Genomic DNA, 14,703 nt, shown 5'->3' with positions numbered 1-14,703 from the left:
ATGCTAACAAGATCCAAGGGGTTCAGATGCCCATTAGAGTTCTAGATGCTTCAGTTAAGGATACCTCCAACTTTGGATTATAAAGATAACTAATCTCTCAAAGGTCATGCTTTTGCCCCCATCAAACCAGATATACTGACAAGCGACAAATTGGCTTCTTAAGGTTTCAGTTTTTATTATTAAGCCCTTCTAAGAAACTAAAGCTTGAATGTGAATCTGGAGGAAAGAGTAGACATAGTTTTGATGTCTCTTTCAGGGTCGGAACAGGGAGCTTCCCTGACATTTACAACAAGCTCTCAATAAGTATTGATAAAATGAATAGGCTATCCTTCTTTTCTCTACATATAAACATCCCAAAACCACAAAGTTGTCGAGCAATGAACGATTTACAAGAATAATTGTCTAAAAATTTTCTAATAGACTCATTTAAATTTGAGCAATAACCTATTCATCTTTTTTTATGATACATTATCCAACTCAAAAAATGTGCACATCTTGCATGCACATTTGCTGAGAGCAATAGCCACAAGCGAAAAATAGTGGTGGAAAGTTCTCTTTTAGAGAGAAAGATTCTTTCCCAAGGGTAGCAGAGGGAAAATGTTATTGTATTCATTTAGAGTACTCTTTAGGAGACATAGTGCGTTCCTTTTCTTAAGAATTGAAAACAGAAGTCAATCCTGGGAAACAGAGCTTGTGACCGATTTGGAATTCATGTGTTAGGTTGGAAGCAGATGTAATGTGGGGAAATTGTGTAATCGCAGAGACTGTCCTGTTTACTGTCTGTGTTAAGGGAGGAGACGTCTGCATGCAGACACAGGCACAGCAGTAGCACCACTTGCAGAGCCGTGGCCTCGTGCTTGCCCCTCATTCTCTAAGGAATGTGTAGAACTTCAAAATAAGCTCTACAAGGAGACATTTTCAGGAAATTTTTAAAGGGTAGAAGCTGGCCACCTAAATCATCCATTTCCAGAGACAGCAGCCAAATCAGCTGTCCTGTCTCTTCGGAGAACAAAAATGTAAATTTATCTATATTGTTTATTTTGTTCTGCTCTCTAACTTATTCCCCCCCCCCCAAAATACCATATGGACTATCATTGTAGATTTCTCCATGTTTTTATATTACCTCTATTATTTAAAGTCTTTCTTTGAATCAACCCATCTTTTTAAAAACGAAGCATGTTTCTTTGCTTTTAAACAAAGTACCACAACTGTAATGAAAAACTAGCTTGCCTTGTCATAAACAGAAACTTTAAAAGATGTATAATGAAGACAGAATAGTTGGATATAGTGTTTCCTTGCCTTGAAGCTATGCATCTGAGATTGCTCTCCCTTTGTTAAAAAAAAAAACATAATTAGCAAGTTCCAGAGAAGTGTTAAGGAAAATTTAGCATTAAACAGTTACTCTCTCCTTCGCTAATCTTAAAGATTAAAAGTGAATGGAAGAGGCACTAATCAAGGCAGTGCTGTACAAGCATAAGGGTAGATATAAAGATCAATAAAGTAGAATTGAGAGTCTAGAAATACACCCTCATATTTATGGTCAATTTGTTTTAGACAAAGAGCTGAGATAGTTCAATGGGAAAAGAATAGCCCATTTCAATAAATGATGCTAGGACAACTGGAAATCCACATGGCAGAGAATGAAGCTGGACCCCTTCATTCTATCCTATAGAAAAAATGAACTCAAAATGGATCACAGACATAAATATAAGAGCTAAAACTGTAAAATTCTTGGAATAAAACATAGGAGTAAATCTTTGTGACCTTGGATTAGGCAGTGGTTTCTTAGATATGACACCAAACGCACAAGCAGCAAAAGAAAGAAATAAATTGGACTTCATCAAAATTGAAAACTTTTATGCTGTAAACAGTGCCATCAAGAAACTGAAAATGGGCCGGCCTGGTGGCACACTCGGTAGAGTGCGGCGCTTGGGAGCGCGGTGGCGCTCCCGCCGAGGGTTCAGATCCCATATAGAGACCGGTTGCTCACTGGTTGAGCGCGTTGTGGGCACGACACCGAGGGTTGCGATCCCGTTGCCAGTCGCGGTACGGGCGCAACACCGAGGGTTGCGATCCCGTTGCCGGTCACGAAAAAAGACAAAAAAGGAAAAAAAAAAAAGAAAGAAACTGAAAAGACAACCGAGAAAATAAGATAAAATAATTGCAAATATTATATCTGATAAGGGACTTGTATCCAGAATATATGAAGAAATCCTATAACTCAATGATAAAAAGATAAATAATCCAATTTAGAAATGGATAACTGTGTGTTGAAGGACACAATCAACTGGGTAGAAAGGCAACCTATAGAATGGGAGAAAATATTTGCAAATCATATATCCGATAAGGGGTTAATATCTTATGATTAGTTAATATCTTATTACCTATACCAGATTTATGATTTGCAAATATTTATAAAGAACTCCTACAGCTGAACATCAACAACAAAACAACCTGATTAAAAAAAGAGCAAAGGACTTAATAGGCATTTCTTCAACGAAGATTTGCAAATGGTCAACAAGCACATGAAAAGATGCTCAACATTAATGATAAGAGAAATTCAAATCAAAACCATAATGAGATATCATCTCATGCCCATTAGGATGACCGCTTTCAAAAGAAAAAATAACAAGTGTTGTCAAGGATGTGAAGAAAATGGAACCCATGGACACTGTTCGTGGGAATATAAAATGGTACAGCTGCTGTGGAAAACAGTATGATGGGTCCTCAAAAAACTAAAAATAGAATGACCACATGACCCAATGTGTCCCCAAAAGAATTGAAAGCAGGGTTGAAGAGATATTTGTACACCATGTTCATAGGAGCATTATTTACAATAGCAAAGTGGCCATCAAGAGATGAATTGATGAATGGATAAAATGTGGTATATCCATACAATTGAATATTATTCAGCTTTAAAAATAAAGAAAATTTGATACATACTACAACATGGATGAACCTTGAGGACATAATGCTAAATGAAATAAGCCAGTAATAAGAAGAAAAATATTGTGTGATTCCTGTTATACGAGGTACCTAGAGTAGTCAAATTCACAGAGACAGAAAGTAGGTTAGTGGGGGCCGGCCCGGTGGCGCACTGCTACAATGCGCCGCTTGGGAGCACGGCGGTGCTCCCTCCGAGGGTTCGGATCCCACATACAGACCAGCCGCTCACTGGCTGAGCGAGGTGCAGGCGCAACACTGAGGGTTGCGATTCCGTTGCCGGTCCCGGTCCGGTACGGGCGTGACACTGAGGGTTGCAATCTGTTGCCGGTCACGAAAAAAGACAAAAAGGAAAAAAAAAAAAAAAAGAAAGTAGATTAGTGGTTTGCAGGGGCTGGGAGGAAGGGGTAATGGGGAGTGACTACTAATGGGTGCAGAGTTTGTTTTAGGGTGGTGAAAGTGTTCTGAAATTAGACAGTGGCAATGGCTGCATAATTCTGTGGACATAATAAAAACCATTGTATCATACATTTTAAATGAGTGGATTTGATGATATGTGAATTATATCTCAGTAAAGCAGTTGGGAATAAGATTTGAAAAGGGAACTTTATCATTATGATTCAGAGTTTTAGAAGATAGTTGCTCAAAACAACTAAAATTATATTTCTTATCACCAGGGGTACCAGTCCCATGCTTTGGAAACGTTTCAATTTAATTATAAATGCAAACAAAAACAGAGGTGTTGTCTTTCGGGATTTTCCCCTCCAAGCTGCCATCCTCAAAAGTTAACAGTTTTTCTTCTGAGATCTAGCAAGAAACCTCAGCAGTTGTCACTCATCTTTGAGCCTTTCTGGGGTCAGGAAAGGGGGGAATCACAAGAAAATGTAGGTCTCAGACCAAGGAACCCTTTTGAGCATTTCTGCCATCCTTACCCATGAAAGATCTTCAATGCAAGACAGATTAAAGTAGCTAATAGTGGTAATTAAAAAAAAAAAAAACACAACACTGTTGTGTTTGAGTACTGCATAATTTCTCTGAAGTGATATGGAAATGCCCTTCCTGCCTCATTGTAGACTCTTTTTCTCCAACTTTGATTTTTACTATAAAGGTGGAGAGGAGCACAGAGGTTAGGTAGTAGACGGCTGCCCCTTCTGTAATTTCTTGATGTAGAGTAGTCACTTCCCTCTGGGGTAAAATAAAAACCATCTATCTTTATGGTCCCTAATTTTAAGAACTGTCAGACTTGTATTTAAGATTTAAATCGTGTCAGGAGAAAATTATCATGAAAAACTAGAAAGGAAACTATATAAATATGGTAGCAGTTGAGAATTTACTTTTATCTGTGTGTGTGTGTGTGTGTGTGTGTGTGTGTGTGTGTGTGTGTGTGTGTGTGTGTTGCTTTCTATATAAAGCTCCTGTTGGAACACCAGGATGCGATTGCCCCCGAAAAAAATGACTTACTGAATGAGTTGTTGGGGTTGCTCGGAGAAGTACCTACTGTGGAATCTTTTCTTGGTAAGAACTTGTTCCTTCTACTTTTCCCCTTGTTTTTGTTCTGTTGTTTTGGTTGGTTGGTTATTTGGATTTTCTGCCCTAGATTTTTTTTTTTTTAATTAGAATTTTAAAACTTAAGCTTATTTAAAGGATAATAACTGCATCTGTCCGTTTTACATTGAGTTCTGTAATTCATAATAACCTAGATTGTAAAACAATTTGATATTTTTGAAGATAAGCTCCAGATACATAAAAAGATTTGTCAACCTGTATCATAAAGAAAACATCATTAAAGAACCAAATTTATTAAAAAATGAGAAATTCCTTACTGTGTTTTCTAAGGATTTCTTTTATTAACAGTTCTCTTTTTTAGTAATTTGCTCATATTTTGAATATCTATGTCCCGTGTTCTTTTCATGTTTCAATCAAATATTTGAAAAGCCACTTCAGATATAGTAGAATGTGGGTTTTGCGAAGCTCGTGATCTCCCGTTGGATTGCTGGGCCTGTCTTTCCCGCAGAAGAAAGACATATCTCTCACATTGTTGATGCAAGTGAATTGGAAGAATTACATCATATTGTTTTTTGTTTTTTGGTTTTTTTTCCTGCAGGGGAAGGAGCAATTGACCCCAATGACCCTAACAAGGCAAATACACTAAATCAGCTCTCAAAGACTGAGATTTCTCTTTTCTTAACCAGCAAATATGACATAGGGGATGGTGAAGCCGTAGATGGCCGAAGCCTTATGATAAAGTAAGTTTGGGGCTTAAAGGGCACATACCTCCAATTGCATGTCTTTGACCATGCAAATTCAAATAAGGTTAAATCCCAGATCATTCATTTAAAAGTATGTGAGTATTGAAATAAATTATATTTATCCATCAAACATCTAACCAAAGGATAATGGACTCTTCACAATTTAGAAGGGAACTAAACATTATAATAGTTTTCAGAGCCTGTCTTGGTTTTTTAGTTTTCCATGTAGTAATTTGATTCCTTCCCTTTTTTTTTTTTTTTTTTTTTTGTCTTTTTTCGTGTCCGGCAATGGATCGCAACCCTCAGTGTCGCGCCCGTACCGGACCAGGATGGCAATGGGATTGCAACCCTCGGTGTTGCTCCCACACCTCGCTCAGCCAGTGAGCGGGAGCCGGTCTGTATGTGGGATCCGAACCCTAGGACGCCTCGCTCAGCCAGTGAGCGGGAGCCGGTCTGTATGTGGGATCCGAACCCTAGGACGCCTCGCTCAGCCAGTGAGCGGGAGCCGGTCTGTATGTGGGATCCGAACCCTAGGACGCCTCGCTCAGCCAGTGAGCGGGAGCCGGTCTGTATGTGGGATCCGAACCCTCGGCGGGAGGGCCACCATGCTCCCAAGCGGCGCACTGTAGCAGTGCACCACCGGGCCGGCCCTTGATTCCTTCCCTTTATGAAATGATTAACTGAGCCTCTGAAAGTTCTTAAGTAACTGAAGGGAAATATCTGTCTCACAGTGATCAGAAGATTAGTGAGGAAATATCTTTAACCAAATTTAACATCTGGTATAAAATTATAGTGTAAAAAGGCACACGTATGATAAGACATTATGATCTCTTATATATTGGCCTTCTTTCCCATTCAACCAGTCCTGGATATGTTTACCAGCTTTGACTTTATTTGTACCCTACTTCCTGCCCCCAAAGATTTCACATAGTATATTTTTCCCATCAAGACCTCATGGGTATTCCACATCTGTCTTTTACACACAGAGTAAGAAAGAGAAAGAGATTTATGATACAAACACCATAAATCAAAACATCAGAAATCAAAAACACATGCTCACCAAACAATGCAGTTTTCAGGAACTTGTATAAACAACTAAAAAGTGCATACCAGCACATTAGAACAGTTATGGGTTAGGATGAGGTAGAGACTGGAAGTGGGACAAAGGGAAGTGGGAACAAAAGGGACTAAATATTATTGAAACAATACTTCAGATGTTACTTCCAAACTACATGTCCTGAATTCTGAGATGGTTTTCATTTGTGACCAGAGCTTTCTGTCCTGCCACTAACATGCTTCAGACAGCATTCATTTCCATTGATTTTTTCCAGATATTCAATTACCCATGAAAACAACAAAAAAACCTTCCTCAACGTGCTGTGTTGCCGTGCAGGCTTCTGCTATTAGGCTTGTCTATTGTCCTCAGATCACCTAGGGCTCCATTCATTCATGTAACACATGTTAGAGTACCTACTGCGGTCACACACTGGGCTTGAGGCTGGGAACACAGAGCAAGCAGTAACAGCCTCTGCCTATAGGGTTTTGAAGTCTAATGGTGGAGAACACGGCTGACTATAGGGTAGAGGCCACGCCGAAGTACGTAGCCTTGATCTCACAAGAGTTGAGGGCCATTCTTTTTGACTGCTGATTACCAAGTCAGACTGAACTTTCAGGGAGACACTTCAGGCAGAGCAAAAGAAGTCTGCTCCCTGGGTTCCTCTGAGCAACTGCCAATTGCAAAAATAACTGGAAATACAGACTGCGTGGTTCTGCTGTGCAAATGAAATTAGGCCAAGTATCTCATGATTTGGCAAGCTTTATCCATATAAGTAATTGAAAGAAATGTTTTCTTAATTAGTTTTGTCTGTTACTTAACATCATTTTCTGTATGCAGTCAACTCAAATATCTGCATTAATGAATGGGAATCATAATTTGGGTAATCCATAATAACAAATAATCTGAATATCATGTATATTTATATTCATTTCCAAACGTGGTTCTCCATGGTTCTGTGAATTCTTGGAATTCGTGTTTTAAAAACAAAAACATGAAAGTCAGGCAGGTTGGGAAGTGATGTGTGTTAGCTTGGGAAACCTGGTATGTTGTCCTGCAGCATTACCAGCCTCAGCCCTTGTGTGGCTCTCTCCTAGGTCCCCAGTGTGTGCTGGAAACATACACTGTGTGCTCCTTTAATCACCATACTATGCACAGCCAGCCAATTGTTCTATTTTTTATTGTGGTAAAATACACATAATGTAAAATTTACCATTTTATTTATTTATTTATTTATTTATTTTGGCAGCTGGCTGGTACAGGAAAATTTACCATTTTAAAGTGTACAATTCAGTGGCATTTAGTACATTCACAATATTGTGCAACCATCACCACTGTCTAGTTCCAGAACATTTTTATCATCCCCAAAGTGAACCCCATACCTATTAAGTATTCACTCTCTATTCCTCCGCACCCAGCTTCCCTCCCCGACCCTGATAATTACTAGTCTGCTTTCTATCTCTGTTAACTTGCCTGTTCTGGGTATCTCATATATATAGCCTTTTGTGTCTGGCTTCTTTTAGTCAGCATAATGTTTTCAAGGTTCGTTCATGTTGTATGTAGCAGTACTTCATTCCTTTTTATGGCTAAATAATATTCCATTGTATGGATATACTACATTTTGTTTATCCATTCATTAGTTGATGGACATTTGGGTTGTTTCCACCTTTTGGCTATTAGAATAGTGCCATTATGTACATTTGTGTAAAGTTTTTGTCTGAACACCTGTTTTCAATTCCTTTGGGTGTATACCTGGGAATGGAATTGCTGAGTTATATGGTAATTCTATGCTTAGCTTTTTGAGGAACCACCGAACTGTTTTCCTCAGTGACTATCATTTTACATTCCCCTAGCAATGTATGAAAGTTCCAGTTTCTCCACATTCTCACCAACACTTTTTTCCTTTTTTTAAAAAGTAATAGCCATCCTAGTGGGTGTGAAGTAGTATCTCATTGTGCTCGTGATTTGCATTCCCCCAGTGGCTAATAACTTTGATCATTCCTCCATATGCATGTCACTCATTTGTATAACTTCTTTGTAGAAATGTCTATTTAAGTTCTTTGCTCATTTTTAAGTAGTTTTTTTTGTTGTTGTTTTTGTTCCTAAGTTGTAAGAGTTCTTTATATATTCTGGATCTAGACCCTTATCAGATATATGGTTTGCAAATATTTTTGTCCCTGCTGTGAGTTGTCGTTCTACTCTCTTGGTAATGTCCTTGTCTGCTCAAAAGCTTTTTAGGGCCGGCCCGGTGGCGAACTGCTACAGTGCGCCGCTTGGGAGCGCGGTGGCGCTCCCGCCGAGGGTTCGGATCCCACATACAGACCGGTTCCTGCTCACTGGCTGAGCAAGGTGTGGGCGCAGCACCGAGGGTTGCGATCCCGTTGCCGGTCCCGGTCCAGTACGGGCGCGACACTGAGGGTTGCGATCCGTTGCCGGACACGAAAAAAGACAAAAAAACTGGAAAAAATAAATAAATAAATAAATAAATAAACCAAATTCCTAACTCAAACATAAGATAAAGTTCTTGAGGCTCTTCATTATAGAACCAAATTTCACTAAAATCAGACAATGACTTACACAAGTTATGAAGTAAACAAACATGAAATGTATAGCAATTGGGACATGAGAATACCTGGCTTTTCTCTATCTAAAAAATTATTTTATTTCCTTGTTAAACAGCTTATGTTCTTAACCTTCAGAAATTCTTCCTTATGCTTAATTACAAAATCACTAGTTTTCCAGTGATCAGTAACTTATCTTCATGCAGGCCTCTGCAGTAGCCGAATTTGAAGCATTGTTAATCCTTATGCTTGTAAATTTAATACCATGCTGGTCTCATAATTCTTATTTATTAGATGAGGATGAAGACGATGATAGCAAACACCTGTGTCGTGCTTACCATGTGCCAGGGGCAGTATACACACACACACACACACACACACACACACAGAGAGAGAGAGAGAGAGTAACATGTATTTGTGTGTGTATATATGTAATATAACAATATATGTAAAATATTTCATATAGTACTCTCAACAACCACAAGAGGATGGAGGTTATTACCAATATTTTGCAGATGAGGAAACTAGGCATAGAACAGATATAAACCTCTTCCTGGGTAATACAGCTAATAAGTAGAGCAGAAATTCAAGCCCAGATGATCGTAAATCCTCCAGGACCTACACTCTTGATAACAAATTCTTATAACTCATTGAGGGCAAGGTCATTGTTCTTTGCACTCTTAGGAATCCTAGAATAAATAATGAGAATTATAGCAAAGCAGTTATTGCATAACTGATGCTGGGGCATCTTTCCAGGTCAAAGAGGAGTGACTGACAGATGTGAGGGACACAAAGGGCACATACTGGAGTAGGAAGAAACATTTATTTCTATTTCCCTTCTGTATATTTATGGAATAGAGAACTTCGGTTTGAGCTATTACCATTTTACCAGTACTACCAACTGTGGTGGTATTAGAAAAACAAAAAAGCCTGGCTGAGGAGTCCTAGGATGATGTGGGATTACAGACTCAGTGTGTAGTTGGCCCTTAGCTCAGTTGATACTCAAAAGGATTACAGACTCAGTGTGTAGATGGCTGGTTAGCTCAGTTGTTTGGTTAGTGCAGCCTTATAACACCAAGGTCATGGGTTTGGACCCCCATACCAGACAGCCACAAAAAAAAAAAATGCTCAACTAGTCACATGTGACTGATAGCCACTGTATTGAACACTGCAGGTCTTTACAATGGGTTGGCTGGTTAGTTGGTAGAGCACAGCCTTATAACCCCAAGGTCAAGGTGTCACTGTTAGCCATAGGACTCAGCAAGTTACCTAACCATCAGTTTCCTCATCCATCAAATGGGGAATGAGGGGAGGGCTATGACAATCACATGAAATCATGCATTAACACCTTATGAATTATAATGAACTTACAATTGTAAGTTTCTCTCATTATAACTTATGATTCAACTTAAAATATGTGAACCTTATGGCCTTTATTAAACTTGTTTTTCCACAAAAGTATGTGTTTAGGTAGAAGGCAACATTTGTGGTTTTTAATCATGCTTAGCTGCCAAAGTGCTTAAGTTGTCATCTCTTAAGAATTTTTCTCCCATTACATGATTCAGTTTAGATATTCATTATCCCTACTGAAAGATTTGCTTGCTTTTGGTACACACTAGCTGGAGCACTAAATGGCCACTGTGATAATTGAAGTCTAGTGCTAAAAATATGTAATAATGGTATTAGAATTTTTAACAACTGGAAATATTCCTTAGCTTTCACAAACACTAATTCCTTTTCAACCTTGGGCACACTGTAAGGGAGATGAGACGGGGAGACTCAGGAATACTACTGGTCAGAGTGCAGTAAAAGACACCATGTGAGTGAAATGGCCAAACCCAAGTGGCCACACCAGCTTATGAGCTCCATGTGGTCTCATTTACTGACAGTGGGATTTGGGCACAGCTACGATCAATAAACTCCCTGGTGTCTTTCTTTTCTTTTCTTCCTTGTTTTAATTCTCAGAGTTAGGTAGCTCCTCATTCAAGGAGGACAGTATCCTTGAACAGTCATGGAGCCAGTACCCAGTACTTTATAAACAGCTGATTTATGCTTCTCAAACCATATCTAGAATGTTATGTTTACACTTGAAGCAGGGTGGGTGGAGAAGGGACATCCTAGGAAGGTCATTGGCAACTGAAATGTGAGCAGAACTGTGAACTCTGAATATTCTATTGTGAGAAGGTTTAGGAACTGAGGATTTTCACTTGGAGAAAAGAAAGGTGGTAGAAGAGGGGTTAGGGGACAGTCCTGGCCCCTCTCCAGGTTTTTGAGAGGCTGCTAGTGTGGAAAGAGAATTTCACTTGTTTTCTGCATCTCCAGAAGGTAGAGCATCAACTTTGTCTACCCATTAAACCTCTTAGTTCTTAGTTGCCTCATTTGTAAAATCAGGGAATGGATTGTTTCCCAAAGGTCCCCCTGAGTGCTAAAGTCCTATGACTAAACAGGTCCAGAGAGTGGGCGTCACTGGAAGGCAGGCTTCTCAGAGTGAGCTTCCTGTTTAAGAATGGAATGTTCCAATACTGCACTCTCCAAAAGAAATTTCCTATGAGCCACACATGTAATTTTAAGTTTTCTAAAAACCACATTTTAAAAAGAAACAGATGAAATTAATTCTGATAATAATATTCTATTCAACCCAATATATCGAAAATATCATTTCAATATGTAATCAACGTAAAAAATTGTTAATGAAATATTATATGTTCTGTTTTTCATACTACTTCCTCAAAATCCAGTGTGTATTTTACACTCACGGCACATCTCAATTTGGACTAGCTGTGTTTCAAGTGCTCAATTGCCACCTTTGGCAAGTAGCTGCTGTCTTGTGCAGCACAGCTTTAATGACTATGTAAGTGCTTACCATGTGTCAGACTTCTGCAAAGGGCTTTACATACATCTTTTCATTCATTCCTTGTAGCAGTCCTCTGAGAGATTCCCATTTTATAAATGAAAAAAAAAAAAAATCCCAATAGGGATTATATAACTTGCACAAGTCTACACAGCTAGTAGTAGAGCCCAGATATGGCCTTAGATCTGTCTGACCCCAATATCCTTAAGTGGGGGGAGGTAGTTGAGTTCCCTGTCATGGGACTGGATGGTTACTTACATGTAGGATATCTGGGGTAGAACTTTGGCGATGAACTCCACAGGCCTGATGTAAAGCAAAATTCCAGAGAAATAGGTTATATGAGCAGATTGTCCTCCAGCAACTCCTGAACAAATAAACATTCTTTGTTCCTGGTGGGGCATGTTTTAGTGACCCCAAGTCATTTTGTCATTAGCTTCTCTAAAGATGATGAGCTAGGAGTTTCCTTAGAAGTGTGTATCATAAGTAGTTCCTAGAATATTATCTCGTTAGAAAGTTACTATGCTTAGATTTTTTTAATTATCCAAAGCTTTTATTTTTAACTTGATGTTTCTTTTTTTCTTTTTTTTTTTTTGTCTTTTTTTCCGTGTCCGGCAACGGATCGCAACCCTCAGTGTTGCCCCCGTACCGGACCGGGGACCGGCAACGGGATTGCAAACCTCGGCGCTGCTCCCGCGCCTCGCTCAGCCAGTGAGCGGGAACCGGTCTGTATGTGGGATCCGAACCCTCGGGCGGGAGCGCCGCCGCGCTTCCCAAGCGGCGCACTATCCAGTGCGCCACCGGGCCGGCCCTTGATGTTTCTGTTCAATACATTTATGATGATGATTGGAGGAGGGAGTTGTATAGGGAGGAAAAGATACATGGCTTTCTAAGCCACAGCCCCCTTAGGAACGGTGCCATCTCCCACATGGCTATAATTAGCTGTGTGCCCACCTTTGACTCTCAGTGGAGTATGGAGCTGTGCATTTCCAGACAGCCCGTAAATCCCCAGCAGGAAAGGGTCACAGGGCCAGAGGAAATGGTTCTCCAAAGGCTAGGCGAAGGGAGGAAAGAAGGCTGCATTGTGATCCCTCTCTTCATGCAGACTTGTGATAAGTAAGTAATGAGAAAAAACATGTTTATAGATGACTTACTGGATTTTATGCTATTTTCAGAAATCATATATTTAGATTTAACTTTAAGGGTTTCCTCTGTCATTTGGGAGCAGTTGCCCCTATGCTTCAAAGCATGAAAATTTTGTTTTCACTTCTAATTTTTATACTGTGTGAACATTTCCTGTTGTGTTTTAGGAAGAAATTAATAATCCTAGAAACTTAATTAAGTGATATCATGTAATGCCTTTGAGAGAGCTAAAGTTAAATGGAATAGCAGGGCTACATAAAAGTGAAACTTTAGATATCAATTAGACCTGTTTGTAGTTTAAAGAAACTTGTTTCCTTTTTTTTTTTTGGAAGGAAGCTACATCCAATAATACTGTTCCCACCTTATGTAAAAAAAAGTAAACTTGATTATATACATTTTATGTTCAAATGTTTTTAAATAATTACATAACCTGATCCTTAGCTAGGAAGTCTTGGCCAATTGCACTTCTATGTCTTTAGCACTTCTAGAGGAGTTTTTCAGCTCTTAACTTTTTACGAAGCAGTTCTTCTCTATTACCTGAAGATAAGGACCCAATCCTATTTGTCAGCTCCTCAGCTGGGTCCTTCAAACCCATCCTACTAGCAGCTGTGTCAGCCAGCAACACAAAGCCTACCCAGCCCACTTGGGGCTTCTACCCTCACTGGTCTTCAGACTGTTTCATAACTTTCTCATGATAGGAAAGGTAAACCATTGATCTGGTTCCTAGAGGCTTACGATGTATTAAACAGGCTCAGAAGTTTAAATGCTATCTAAGTCAGGAAAAGGGAATATTAGATATTATTCTTGCACTCTCTACAGTAGCAGGCCGTATCAATAGCACGTGTCCCTCCTGCCCATTAAAAAGTTGTCTCAGTGTAAAAAGAAGAAAAAGTATTTAAATAAGGAATCTTGTGATAATCCCACAACATCAAGCATATAAAGCCCAGACTTTGATCATCAAGCATTCACAAATTTTTAGGTGTCTTAGAATAGACCTGGTGAATTTCTGAAAGAATGTTTTATTTTAAGGGATTATCTTTGAAGCTTCATTTTTTTTTAACATGTTTTTGCACACTCCCTCGGGAAAAGCAGATTTTTGCGCATCAGGACTGCTATCTGAAAGTCTGTCTCTTCTTTCTCTATTTTGTAAGGACCAAAAAGCTAATTGTCGATGTGATCCGGAACCAGCCAGGGAACACATTGACAGAAATCTTAGAAACACCAGCAACTGCACAACAGGTAACTTGTCTTTAAGTGTAAAATAATAAGTATAATAGAAATTGATTTTCTTAATGAATCTTCGTGCCAAGTTCTTACTGTTATCGCAGAGACACCATATGTAACATGGTTTGGAAGTAAGGAATTTTATCTATTTATGCTGAATGTAATTTTGTCCTAGACTAGAAAGGTAGTTCTGGGTATTTCAAAGCTTCTGAATGTTCATCATAAACTCTATTAGACAGTAGATGGACAGATGAGTCAGTTAAGAGATAGTTCTGGTTGACAGGATATAGAAAAATACCTTTCATATTTTATGTATTTAAGTTGAAGAAAGGAAGAAGCATCTCACACACTAAATCTGTTTTCCAAAAGCTTCAGAAGCAAATGTATTGAGTCCATTCTGTCAGAGCACCACGATGTTGGTGTAAGTTAAGTTTCATAACAATCTCTCATTGAACTTTTTATCACCATCTTTTAAAATGTGTCATTATTTAGTTCTTTCTGAAATTAGTTGTTTTCAGTGTTATTGTTTTAGTACCAGTAATTGCCACTCACACAACAAAAGTATCGAATTAGTTACTTCTTAGCAGAGCTACACATAATCACATGATTCTCCTGAATCATTCTTAGTTTAACTGGTTGCTAAGAAATAGGTATGTCAAATCATTCTATAGTTTTTACTGA

The 14,703-nt window shown here is 38.9% G+C and overlaps 1 protein-coding gene across 1 annotated transcript in view; it reads left to right on the top strand.

Annotated features, from left to right (window-relative positions):
• Positions 1 to 14,703, top strand: part of IQGAP2 (IQ motif containing GTPase activating protein 2) — a gene marked incomplete at its 5' end in the record, with an annotated part of 39,859 nt that overhangs the window by 13,326 nt on the left and 11,830 nt on the right. The window contains 3 exons of the mRNA XM_008588719.1: positions 4,356 to 4,458; positions 5,048 to 5,189; positions 13,950 to 14,037. Of these exons, the coding sequence (XP_008586941.1) occupies positions 4,356 to 4,458; positions 5,048 to 5,189; positions 13,950 to 14,037 (333 nt within the window). The remainder of the gene's footprint in view (positions 1 to 4,355; positions 4,459 to 5,047; positions 5,190 to 13,949; positions 14,038 to 14,703) is intronic.

Source organism: Galeopterus variegatus, unplaced genomic scaffold, assembly GCF_000696425.1.
Source record: "Galeopterus variegatus unplaced genomic scaffold, G_variegatus-3.0.2 Scaffold4989, whole genome shotgun sequence".
NCBI lineage: Eukaryota > Metazoa > Chordata > Mammalia > Dermoptera > Cynocephalidae > Galeopterus > Galeopterus variegatus.
Note: the sequence above shows the minus strand (reverse complement) of the source record. Positions and strands in the feature narration are given on the sequence as shown.